Source organism: Amblyomma maculatum, chromosome 1 (genome assembly GCF_055883805.1).
Source record: "Amblyomma maculatum isolate TAMU_Amacu chromosome 1, ASM5588380v1, whole genome shotgun sequence".
Lineage (NCBI taxonomy): Eukaryota > Metazoa > Arthropoda > Arachnida > Ixodida > Ixodidae > Amblyomma > Amblyomma maculatum.
This window is the reverse complement of record NC_139344.1, coordinates 440,934,012-440,947,003: the sequence shown is the minus strand read 5'-3', so window position 1 is coordinate 440,947,003 and position 12,992 is coordinate 440,934,012. Positions and strand designations below refer to the sequence as shown.

The 12,992-nt window shown below is 42.5% G+C and overlaps 1 protein-coding gene across 2 annotated transcripts in view; it reads right to left on the bottom strand.

Annotated features, from left to right (window-relative positions):
* LOC146209565 (uncharacterized) overlaps positions 1–12,368 on the bottom strand; it is a 75,799-nt gene extending 63,431 nt beyond the window's left edge. For both annotated transcript variants that reach the window (XM_084587420.1, XM_084587421.1), the window contains exons 1-3: positions 11,022–12,368; positions 4,877–5,029; positions 2,073–2,314 (exon numbers count right to left, since the gene is read on the bottom strand). In XM_084587420.1, the coding sequence (XP_084443546.1) occupies positions 2,073–2,314; positions 4,877–5,029; positions 11,022–11,139 (513 nt within the window). In that variant the 5' untranslated portion in view covers positions 11,140–12,368. The remainder of the gene's footprint in view (positions 1–2,072; positions 2,315–4,876; positions 5,030–11,021) is intronic.
* Positions 12,369–12,992: the final 624 nt, after the last annotated feature.

The following is a 12,992-nucleotide window of genomic DNA, read 5'->3' as shown; positions in this document are numbered from 1 at the left end:
TCGCCCGCTCATCAACCAACCGACAGGTCGATAAAGCAAAGGCATGTAAATCACCGTGAGCCCTATGTCAGGGGCACTCGTTAAAAGCCACTTTCACTGCCCTAGCGAACATACCGCATCGAATCTTCACACACAAGGAATGAAAAATGCATGACGTAAAGCTGCCCGGTTGTGTGATCACTATGCATGGTATTTTCTATTTTCTAGGCTTACTTGCTAGTTTGTGGCGCCTGTCAGCCATGTCGAACATCTTTGTTTTGTTTGGTTTATGGGGTTTAACGTTGCAAAGCGACTCAGACTATGAGGGAAACAGTAGTGGAGGAATCTGGGAATTTCGACCGCTTGGGTTTTATTAATGCGCACTCATATCGCAGAGCATGAGGGCGCCTTGCTTTTCGCATCCATCGAAAAGCGGCCGCCGAAGCCGGGATTCGATCCCGCATCCTTGAGCACAACAGTCGAGCACCTTAACTTCTGCATCACAGCGGGGCCGACATCTCCGTGTATAACGGGCAAGGTTATTGACGATAACGACCAATGCCGAAGCAGCAGTGGAGTCGATGGAAACTAAACTTCCCAAAACATGTCTTCTTGTGACTTTTGTTTTCTTGCAGTAAACATCTTTGCTTATCTTATAGGAAGTTTGCATATGCACGTCACATTGGTTGAGAAAACGTTATAGACGCTCTGAAGAGACGAACATACTCCTGACTATAAGCGCGCTGTGATGCGAATGCTCAACGCGGAGACCATCGGCAGCCACTGATTTGCGTGTTATCGCAGGCGCTGTTTCAGTATTTGAAAACTAGGAATGTTTAACTTTTGTTCTGTGCCTTTTTTTTTTTGCATTTCTGGTTTGTACAAGTTTGTTTCCCCAATTCTGCTTGGACTCCAGAAAGAGTCTGCAGTATTATTAAATAAATAAAAAAAAACACAACTTTCTAGAAGGGTTTCCAGGCTACTTGGTGCATTTATGCACTTGGAGTTTAGCGCATATTGACAGCACAGGAGTCTTTCAGGCAATGCAAAAGGCATAGAGGCTTTGAAAGATAAATGTGAGGGTTCTCCGTAGCACCTAATTACTTAGCCGTTAAGACGCAACATCGGAGGTGTGCCGAATGTCTGAGATGTATACCATGTAGACAGTTTTCTATGGCAAAGACGGTACAATGAAATAAGCTTAGGACGGCAATATACATTTAATTTGTCGCTTGTTTATTCCTTTGCTGCACCATTCGAAAATACAAGTGTTAATCCTGATTGTGGTGAGCCGTGACGGTGCATGGTCCAATCAGAAGAGGCTGAGAGGAATAAAATCAGAATATAATTTTTATTTTTCAACCATGCAAACTAACTCACAAAGATGGCCCTTCAAACCTACTGCTTCACAGTTCGTCGTCAGTACATACTTCCCATCTGATTGGTACTGCGTGTCTGGATTCTCTTACCAGGTCGTCGCCTGCAGCGACATCAGGCGCCTAACTCCACCGGCAGTGAAAATTAATCAATTTTGTTTCCATTTAACTGCGTAATTTATGCTTGTTTTTCGCGATGGCTGAATTGGAACCACGCTACCTCCAGCCCGATTCTTCAGGCAATAGCAAACAAAATATACAGCGCTTGGCTCTGATTAAGCTAATCCAGAACGCCAGGAAAAATTATCGAATGGAATAGGAATCGAATAATTACATTAAAAAAAAAACTTGGAGCTTCGATTTAGGGAAAATAAGTGAATTTATATTTTTCAAAAACTATATGAACGAGAACAGAACAGGATTTTAGGCGAAGCCTCAGTTCGCAAGTTAACCTTCCAACAAGGGGACTGCTGCGTTTGCTGCAATGAGGCTGGCCGAAACCCAGGAGAAGACAATTTTCCTTGTTGAAACATTCCCTTGCAAACCAAGGCTTCACCTCAACCCTTGTTCGGTTGTCTTTCACACTGTTTAGCCATCTCCTTCTTCTCCTTCTGCCTCGGATTCGCAAAACCTAGCTGCTTTTTTACTGTGCCCAGGAAGAGGCCTGAGCTGCTCACTGGGTTTCTAATCCGGATGTTGTATTCTTTTTTCACCCACCGCGAGAAGCGCGTGGATTTTTTTCAGCTGCTTCCGGTCATCTTCCGCGTCCCGGACGACGTAACGCGCGAAGCCGTAGCCTTGGATGCGCCCTGAGCGGTAGCGTCCGAGGAGTCTGGTGGCGTAGCCCTCGTTCTGCATCTGTTCGGCGAAGTACTCGCTGTCCCGTTGGACCACCGACAGCAAGAAACGGGTGGCCTTGCTCTTCGAGGCGACCTTCAGGAAATGATGAAGCGCACCGTCTGCGCGCGTGCACGAAAAGCGAAATGAGCACTCAGGTCAACACCCATTAACGTCGATACCGTTGATGGTCGAGTTGTCTAACCGTAGTCATTCTAGCGGCATTCGCCCCTTGTAAGAGAGCGAAGAAAATTTCAACTATCCGCACTGTTGACGTAACTCTTCTTTCATTGTTAATACTGACCTCGGTCATCGTTTATTGAATTAATTTTTGGGGTGCAGCTATTATTTTTGGGGTGCAGCCTTTCATTGCAGAAAGATTTTGGCCCCTACATAAGAAGTTTGCACCAAGTACAATCATTCCGTTTCAGTGTTCGGAAGGTACATAAGAGGCCTCAGGACGTGCTTCAAACCTTTAGGCATAATACAGGAACACTGTCTTGCTGCAGTAGATAATTCACGAATAGATAAAAAATTCTAACATGGTCGCACAACTATTAAGCATAGGGAAGGAGCCGAGCGATCATCAACAACCTCAAAAGCTGACAACATTGAGCATACACATGGCATGAGTGGTTCTATCAGACAAACGAGTGACTATCGATAACTGGTACATTGTCTTCAATTAGTCATGGTTCTTCCCATGAAAAATTATTCACAACGCTCTTGGGCTTCAAACGTGCGTGCAATATGGATCCCTAAACAACTACTATGGCGCGGTGCATGCTGACTCGCTCCTCAGCCGAAAACCTCCTTATCTGAGGGCATCAGGAAGCTTGTGCAACGATGGATCGAGTGCGTACAAAAACAAGGAGACTATTTTGAAAAATGATGTTCAGTTTTCTATTTGTATTACAATACAAGCTGCAGGTACGTTGTGGATAAGGTTTTACTCACCCTCGAATCAGGTATTAAAGATTTTTTTATCCCGAATTGCCGAGAACAGGCCACCCTTCATAACTATAATGAATTAATAACGTTAAATCTACGTCATTTTGCTAACACTTACTGAGTGAAATAAGTCTGGAAATGAAAACAACAAATAAAAATAATATTGCTCGGCCCACACTGCCTAAAGCATAACGAGCTTATAGTTATTGACTGCTTGCTTAGTTATTTAAGACTCAGCAAAAGGACAATAATACAAAAGGAAAAGAAAATAAGAATTGAAAGCACACCTAGGCTCCGACTTTAAATCAGTGACGTGGCATCGTTAATGACCTCCGTTTGCAGCTCCGCTTGTTCCGCTGCTCTATTAGTCGCTAATCCATTGATCGCTATTCCTTTAATTTGTGTCTCTCTTATCTCACATACACTCTATAGGATCCAGGGTAGAACAAGTAAAGAAGACGCCTACACAATGTTGAGGGGGTGCCTTAGTTCACAAGCCGAGCCGAAGTTTATACAAGGAGACTCGTCTTCGCCTGGGCCCAGACGAAGACAAGTGCCCTGGTCGAAGCGTTGGCTCGGCTTGCAAACTGAGGCTTCTCATCAACATTTGTTCAGTGCTCGCTCATACATACTATTAGCGCGTATTGCCAAGTTACCACTTTTTACGCAAGACCACCCGGCATAGAACCCCGCTTTAACGATGTTGCATGAACATGGTCTAGGAAGAGCTTTTCTGACTCGGAATCCAGAGGTGTTGGCTTCTATGCCCACCTGAATAGAGCTGCCTGTGTTAGCGGTTCCTACCAACTAGTTCGTGTCACGTGATGTGATACTAACCGGCCGACGAATGGGTGCTCAGCAATGTCACCTGCTGACCATCATCTGCCACCGGCATGCTTTTCATTGTTCACTTATAGCGATTGTCATCAATATGAAACATGTGTGAAGACGCACTGTATGTGAAGTCATCCACAGCGTGTGTCGTAATGCATTGTATGTGTGGTACACGCTCACAGCGTCTAATGGTAATTAGGTGTCGTTCAAGTCCTTTTTTATATACTCGACAAGGAATTGCATGATGTTGCATTCGAACCATGGCCGACATTCGCTCAAAGCGGATGCACCTCGTCTACTCTATTGCTGCATCTATTAATACGCTCTGTAGTTGACAAAAGTATCAGCACTGCTAGTGGTAGCCTGATCAAAAAGAATCAAACTGTCTTCTAAACCAGCCCGTAGTAAAACGTACGTTTCTGTGCTAAAATCAATAAGCGCTACCCAGTCGTCATGCTGTTTGCCATATTTACACAGCACGGAATATGATTACAAAAACCCAAAGCTACTACTAAGGACAAATATTGACAAAAGTTGTCCTGAGCATAGCTCATCGTCAGAGACATTGTCAAAAGCGGCCCATTTTGCTTCGCTCCAAATAATATTTTGAGTTCGAGTATCTTGTGAATTAGTATCCTTAAATCAGGCTCTCAGAAGCGTCGTCATTCAAGCAGCTGTTGACCTTTTTAATGCCAAAATTCCGAACAGCCATGAACAACAAAAAATAATTTAGCCTACAGGATAGGAAACAAAGAAAAAGCGGACTGCTTTCATTTTGAGTTAATTATTATCTTTAAAAAAAAATAGTGTATCTGTCATATATAAAACACTATACTAGCTTGGTTTAGTATCAAAAAATGAGCAAACGAATATCGGCAGTAAGTACGGGCTGCATTTACCGTTGTGGCTAGCGAACACGAAACGGCTGTTGGACTCGTCCACAGTTACGTGCCCGAAGACTAAGAAGTCGCACACGCCATCCGCAGGCACCGCCACGTCATTCGTGTTCTCCCCAGTCACGCACGCCACGGGCATCAAGTCGCTGCTGCCGGCTGCAAGGAACGCGGTGCTTTTCAGCTCACATATCTCAGACTCATATACGGTCTTTTCATCGTCCAACCTATCAGAATACCCTATTCCAGGCGCTGCCTTACGAGGCATGACTACTTTTGGAACATTATTAATCCTAAAGCCCTCATGACACGTTTTCTCTTTTGAAATGGTGCATTGCACACCCGCATACATAGGTCGCCACGTGAACTTCGCCAACGGCCGTCAGAGTGCTAACTGAATTTCATCTTCCGCATATTTTTCATTCAGTAGGTGAGCAGTGACTGTCGCCTTCAGTACTTTGGCGACTTGATACAAAAATACATACATAGGATGAAGTAAAAAAGATAATGACCTTTGAAAGTTAATTCTGATGCACGTGTCTCCCTGCTTGATGGGAAGGTATGTGCGCGAAAAAGACGATCACGAGAGAAGAGGAGACATCCTGGAATCGGGCAAGGCTAAAAGCTGTCTCGTCAGCTTGACTAGGCCTATGACCCCATGTACAAGGCAGTCGTGGTATCATACAACATATCAAATACCCGAAAATTATTATATAAACATAAACATGTTCAAAATTAGTTTCGATTATCGGTACTAGACTAGTACAAAATACACATCACTACCAACTAAGCAAGGAAGTAAATTGAATAACACGAAAACAAAAACAGATACATACATGTTGAAAGAAAAACCCTTAGAAAGCAAGCACCATATCAAAAGCAAATACTTCTACTCATTCAGTCTTTTTCAAGAAAATACATTCTCAGTTCTTTAACGCCCTAACTAGACCCACATTTATGCTTATTCAGAATAAATATCATGTTATGCTGCAATGACTGATGTTTGTAGTTGTTTCGAAACGTTGGTAGTAACCATGCTTCATCGCTGCGTGTGGATAGTGTGCCATGCCTTCTTTTTAAAGATGCTAGATTCGTCAAAAACTTTTGAGGAGCTGAACAGAAAAAGTAGAAAGAGCGGAGAAGACGATACGGATACAAATATTCAGCTCGATATATATTGTAGCTTATGAAGGCACTTCGCGTGGGAGACAGGTATTCTAAGTTAGCAATATGTCGCACGATCCTTTTTTGAAGCATAAGTATCTTTGCCATGTTTCTTCTTGTAGTCGTAGCCAATACTAAGCTGCAGTAGGTAATATGCGAACCAAACAATGCATGGTAAATTTGGATTTTAGCTTGTGTTAGAAGAAGTTGTCGTTAACGAGATAAGGCTCCCGTTACTGTGGTTAGTTTTTTACAAACCTCTTCTATATGTTTATCCCAAGATAAATTGGCAGAAAACATGACCCCGGGAACTTTATGTTCATTCACTATTTGAGCTTCTTGGTCTTGATATCTGGCAGCAAGGCTTGCTTGCACTAATTTATTTTTAGCTCTGATAATGACAATTTTCGTCTTCTTAGGATTTATACTAATACAGTTCAAATTCGACTAGAGATATAATTTTTAAAGTATCTGATTGCATTTTAGAAGTAGGTCATCAACATTATGACCGGAAATTAATATTCTGCTGTCATCTGCATATAAGAATTTTATGTTTGGATCAATGTTCACAATATCATTAATGCATACATTAGAAATCAAAGGCCCTAACATGCTGCCTTGAGGAACTCCATTTGGTACTAATAAAAAAGAAGATTGCTGGTCATCTACGTGCACCGATTGCTTCCTATTGTTCAAATAAGGCAATATTAGAGCTAGGGGTATTGCGTCGATTCCACACAGTGAAAGCTTGTAAGTTAGTATATTATGGTTGAGACAGTCAAACGTCTTACTGAAATCGTAAGGCAGTTTCTGTTGATCGTCGTTTACGGAATCCAAATGAACCAACTCGCTCAACAACGTATTCCGCTCTCATTGCTTGTCAAGCTCTAGGATTATAATCACTTTTCATCTCAAGAGTGTGAATATTCTGTGGCGTTATTTCCTTTTTTTAAAAAAACGCTGATTGCAAATTAAAAAACAAAAGCGGAGCTGGCCTCAGTACTACAGTGGCGTTCTCGAAAAGCCAGTAATGAACAATCATGATGCACCATTTTTACTGTATAGTCGTGGTTCCAGCCATTTCCTAGTGTGGAACTTAACAGCAAGCCAGAAACGTAGATTATGTTACGATGAGTGACTTCAAGTGGTTTATCAATTCAAAAGCGTACTGTTTGGGAGCAAATATCTATAACGTACCGGACGCGCTAGATCATCAACCAGTCACGCAAGATTTCTTGATTTTGAGAAATTCTTGCGACAATATTTGCGTAGTAGTCCGGGAGGGCTTGTGAATATATTTAATATGGTAAGAACACTACAGTTAAGCATAAAAATTGTGAAATTCATGCAACTTCAAACATAGCCTGAGAAATTCCATGCATTTAAAATTGTTTCTGTGGCAGCCCGACGCGGATTCGACATAGATGATTTGCCCAGCAATTGTTGAAGCCACCACACATTCCTGAGCCCTTGCCTGCTGTGAAATTTTATAATCCTTCACAGTGCGAAAAAATGCATAATTCTTGAAACGCCAGAAACGACGAGTGGAAAAAGTTCGAAAGTTGGGATTTCGAAGCATATCAAGAAAAAGAATTGCATGAAATGACTAAAATACACTGACCATAAGCGAAAAAATCTATTGAAATTTGGGTCCACAGATATTTTTTTTTTTAATTCAAATTTCTCTTTCAATACCAGATCACGCAAACTCGACGGACATTTAGATTGCATACTCCCGTAATCGCCGCTATATTGCTTTACTTTCTATATCAGTGCCCAACAAAGTAGCCACGCCTAACGAAGGCCGAAATCTGAGGAACGTTGTCAACAGTAACTTTAATTCAATATGCCTACGGTCCGCAGAGTATTGCTTTAAGACGGACGCCTGCGTGCGTTTCAGTAAATCTAGCAATGACTGATTAGATAGTGTTTGATCTGCATGTTTGCGAGCAGAATAATTTAAAATGCTCTAAAATGAGACCTTACATTTTTTTAATGATTAGGAAAGAAGTCGGCACTTCATCAAAAAGTATAAATGAAACCCATATAGCAGTTTTGAGCCATTGTGCGAACACAAGAGCACTCAGCAGAAAATGCATAATTCATCATTTGGAAATTCTCGAGTATTTTAAACGAAATGTTCATGTAATTCTAACAATATTGAAACATATTATGTTCACATGACATGGTCTTCCCTGCCGCACCACTATTCTACACTGGGCCGATTGCCGCGCAGTCATCTGACGTACAGTGAACGCAGTGAAGGAGGTTATAAAAAATAACTGCTAGAGTGCAAGTCAGTGGGCTGGGGTGAAGCCTGCGGCGGTCTTTTTGAGGCGGGCAAGATAGATAGATAGATGGATTTATTGAAAAGAAAAGGCAGAGAGGTTGGCCGGAATGATTACAATCTTGCCTGATACTCTGCACTGGGAAAGGGGAAAGAAAACGACAGAGGATCATGATGGGTGACGACGTGAGAGAAGGCATATGAAAATATATACAGGCACGGGAGCTTGCTTTACAAGCGCGAATCAAGTCCGGTGGCGTATAAAAAACGGCAAATAGCACGCACTGCCTGGACACCCTTCCCCTTGTCCTGCCAAGCGCCCAACAGCAGTTCTTCCGACAGAGGCCTCTTGACCAAACACTTCAAGGAAGCGGCTAGCAGACTTCTTTCGCACGCATATGCTGGGCACACCAATAATATATGGTCCACAGTGTCTGGGATGCCACAAGTTGAGCATTCCGGTGAGCACACCTGTCCAATTAAATGTAAGTACTTGCGCGTGAAAGCCACATTTAAACGAAGTCTATGTCGCAAACATGCCTGATGGCGCGGAGTATCACGCGGAACATAAAATTTCAATGTTCGATTTAGCCTTCTTAGACGAATGTGTCTGGCGTCTGGCTGGGCCTGCTGTAGCATTCTTCTTACAACTCGTAAGAAGGCAAGTTGTATCCGCTCTTGAAAAAGGCACGTCTGTTGGGAGGCCATTGATGAGTGCGGTTTTCGCTTCATCATCGGCTTGTTCATTCCCATGGAGCCCGCAGTGGGCAGGGATCCATTGAAACATTATCCTGTGGCCTTGCAGCTGGGCAGATGTTAGGAGCTCCATAATGTTTAGTTCCAGGGACTGCCATTGGAGGCCATTGATGAGCGCGGTTTTCGCTTCATCGTCTTGTTCATTCCCATGGAGCCCGCAGTGGGCAGGGATCCATTGAAACATTATCCTGTGGCCATGCAGCTGGGCAGATGTTAGGAGCTCCATAATATTTAGTGCAAGGCCTGTCAAGCGCTTGGGAGCTCTGTTCGCCCTCGTTGTCAGTGTGTTTCAGTGCTTTGGGCTATCAGGTGAGCCATATTGGACGTCTTCGAATCAATTTTAACGACCTGGGCTTTTAAAGATATCGATGATATCCGAGCACTGGAGTGATTTTTGCTCCACTGAGAGCTAATGTCGCAGCTCAACATCAATGTCAAACGTTTAAGTGAAGCCGTAGCAACGCTAGTATTACATGTTTGCGTAGCGTATGCCAAGTTTAATAACACTGCCTTAATTGCAAATTTAATTAAACATGGTGAATTATTTACTGCTAATAAACTTTGGATTTCGTGCGACATCATCGAGTCATATGTCGTTAGATAGCATATTCGAGAATAATTGTACTGGGCTAATTTTAGATCCTAATTAATTACTACTAATTATATAATTGTGAATAAATATTAAAATACATGGTATAGCTACAAGTCGTATATCGTTGGATGGCTTATGCCGAGTAGAACAGCACTGGACTAACTGCACGTGTTATTTACCGCTAATTTGCGGTATTACCTATGTTTTTCGTGGATAAATTAGCTGTGTTTTGCGTGGCTTTTGTGTTGCTTAGCGTTTGATTTGGATTCTGTCCGTCGAGACCGTTTCAGCATTATGTTGATACTTTGTAGCATAAAGTTCCATTTTAATCATGATTACTAATAATCAGCAGTTAGTCCCTTAGTATATTGCAATAATATTAGTTTAGTACAACTGTACTTGATTACTTGATGTAAGCTACATCACGATATATGACTTGAAAGGATAGCATATATAATCACAATTTACTAATTAGTGGTAGTTACTTAGGACGTGCAGTTAGTCCAGTCAATTTATTCTCGCACATGCTATTCAACGATATACTTGTAACCATGTATTTTAATATTTATTCACAAATATATAATTAGCATAAAAATAGGACTTAAAATTAGCCAAGCCCAATTCTACTCGACATAAGCTATATTATGACATATGACTTGATGATCACATAAATATCAATGTTCGTAGCAGTTAATTATTTCACCATGTTTATAAGACTTGCAATTAATTCAGTGCTGTTATAGTCGACATAAGCTAAGCAAACATGTAATAAACGTTGCTAAGGCTTCACTGAAATGTCTGAAATTGATGTTGAGCTGCGATTTTCGCACTGAGTAGAGCGGAAAAAAAAAACCCAGTACTCGAATATCGTCGATTAATTTAAAAATCCAGGTGATTCAAATCGATTCGGACACCTTCAGTATGGCTCACCAGATAGCCGATAGCATTGCATCAGAACTCAAAAATCCTTTAAGCACTTGAAACACTCTGGCAATGCCCGCGAACAGCGCTTCCAAGCGCTTGGCAGGCCGCTTCTTTCCCCCCTCAAGATGGCCGCCGCAGCTTTCATCCCAGCCCACTGGCCGTTATAGGGGACTCCCACTTCCGCAGTTTTTCTATAGCCTCATTGGTTTCAGTTATCACTTTATTTGTCTCGTATTAAAAGGAGGAAAAAGGGTTTAGGAGGTCACAAGGGACCAAAGCGGTCCATTACGATTGCACAAACCCTCTGCTCTTGCAACTGCTATTACTTGCGCAGCTCCTAAACCATAGTTACTGCTCCGTGTCCTACTGCTACCTGAAACAAAGCTTATGTCGACTTGTGTTGCACTGGAAGCATTAGCAGCGCTTACTGTGCTTGTCATTCCCCTTCCCAGGGGTTGCCGCAATGGACGGGCCTGGCCGCGGCTCGGGCTCCTGCGCCACACCGGCCTGCCGGTTGGGCCCCTCGCGCTTGTCGTCGAGCATCATGTTGTTCAGCCAAGCTGCGGTAAAAGCAAAGCGTTAAGTGCATTTTCAGAAGCGTTCTGATATCGGTGACTGTACGCCTTCTGGCGGTGCTCTCAATGAGCGACCGTACGTAACCATTTCGTATCTGCAACCTGGATGCCATCGCATATCTCACGATTATAGTGCAGGTGTTATGCCGTATGAGAAGAAGAGAATTGAGGATATCAAGTTCTCGTTTTGAAACTCCTTAAAATAGGTTATCAAAACTTTAGTATGTGCCCAAAATATTTATCCCAGCTTAAGTGGTGGTAAATTAAAGTAGATGAACTTTTTCGGATGTATCGATTGCGGGAACCTGCAAAAATGTCCCCGAAAAAAAAAAGGTTCCCGTAGTAAATGCCCCGAAAGAATGGGCCCGGAAGAAATGTCTCCGGAAAATATGTCCCTATATGCGAGGTAGGAAAAAATATCCCCGAACAGGGACGAAGTCTCGCGCTATAGGACGTAGACTGCGTTTCCCCGTGGCGAGTTTCTATGACGAATGATGCATGTTAAGTTTCTTACAGCGGTTCCACCTGTCGGCTTGGAATTTTTTTTATGTGAGTTCCGGAAGAAACCGTCTTTAAGGCCAGTTTTTGCCTTGGGGACGTTTTTCCTAGGTGCCATTTCTTCAGGGGCCGTTTCTTGAGGGGACGTTTTTACCGGGGCCGTATCTTCCGGGCACGTTTTTTCCGGGGGCGTTTTTACCTACCCCCATCGATTACTACACAAAGGGAACTCATAACTGTAGCCGTCATATCACCTCAGCACCTTAGAAACATTATTGAGTTTGAAAAAATGACTCGACGTGAGTAAGTGTTGTTTCCAGCCTCTCTTATAGACTCGGTTTTATTTTTGATTTGCTAGATGTCAATTAATACGATCAAATGTAGAAATAACTGAAGTATCGTAGTCTTTTTCCTGATATCGTTTTCGGCGATGCCTTCATATGTGCAATCTTGTGCTCTCGATAACAGGGGGCGCCACTAGAAACGATTTATTAATGCGACGGCATTTCATTTTTAGGCTTGAACTGCGTCATCTGAGCATGGCACCAAAGTGGGTTACTAAGGCGCGCCACCAAAGCTTCTCACCAGAGTGTGTCACAAATAACTGACAGTAAAAAGAAATCATGTCCACACCAGGAATGTGGCCACCATTCTTCAGTGTCGTAACCGAGCATAATGACCACTACACTTCGCCGACCTTTGGCGAATGTGTTCATAATTCTACTTGTATAGAGTGTTAGAGAGCGCTGAGGGAAATAAACCGATAGAACAATAAAAAGAAAACAAAATAACAACAAATAACTAATAAAAATTAAAATGACAAACAAACTGGGAAAAATAAGACAACGACGAAGCGCCTAGTGTTGCAACAACACTAACAATAATATTCACGCAATGCATTTTTCCAGTAAGGTTTCTGCAGTGCTCTAAGCCTTTTCACCGGTTTCAGTTAAAATCGCATTTCTTTATTTAATCAGAAAAGGGGAAAGGGAAAACAAAAAGGCTGCTAGTTAACTTGTCAATCTGCAATGACGAAATTCAAATAAACAATAAAAATAGCTAGAACAGACACTACAATGGGCACAAAAAAGAAGCATTCCCCCGTTCAGGAAGCAACATAAAATAACTGACCGTTGCCCATTATAAATACTAAAGGCATGGACGTGAGAAAAATACCGGAAGAATTAAAAGCAAACGAAAGCGGCGAGCCCAGAGATGCAGTGAAATACAATGTCAGAACCGAATCTTACACATGTGCCACCCCTGTTTGCAAGACGGAATGCATCGCTCTGGCTAGCGACTCACCTGTCATCTCACCTTTGTTGG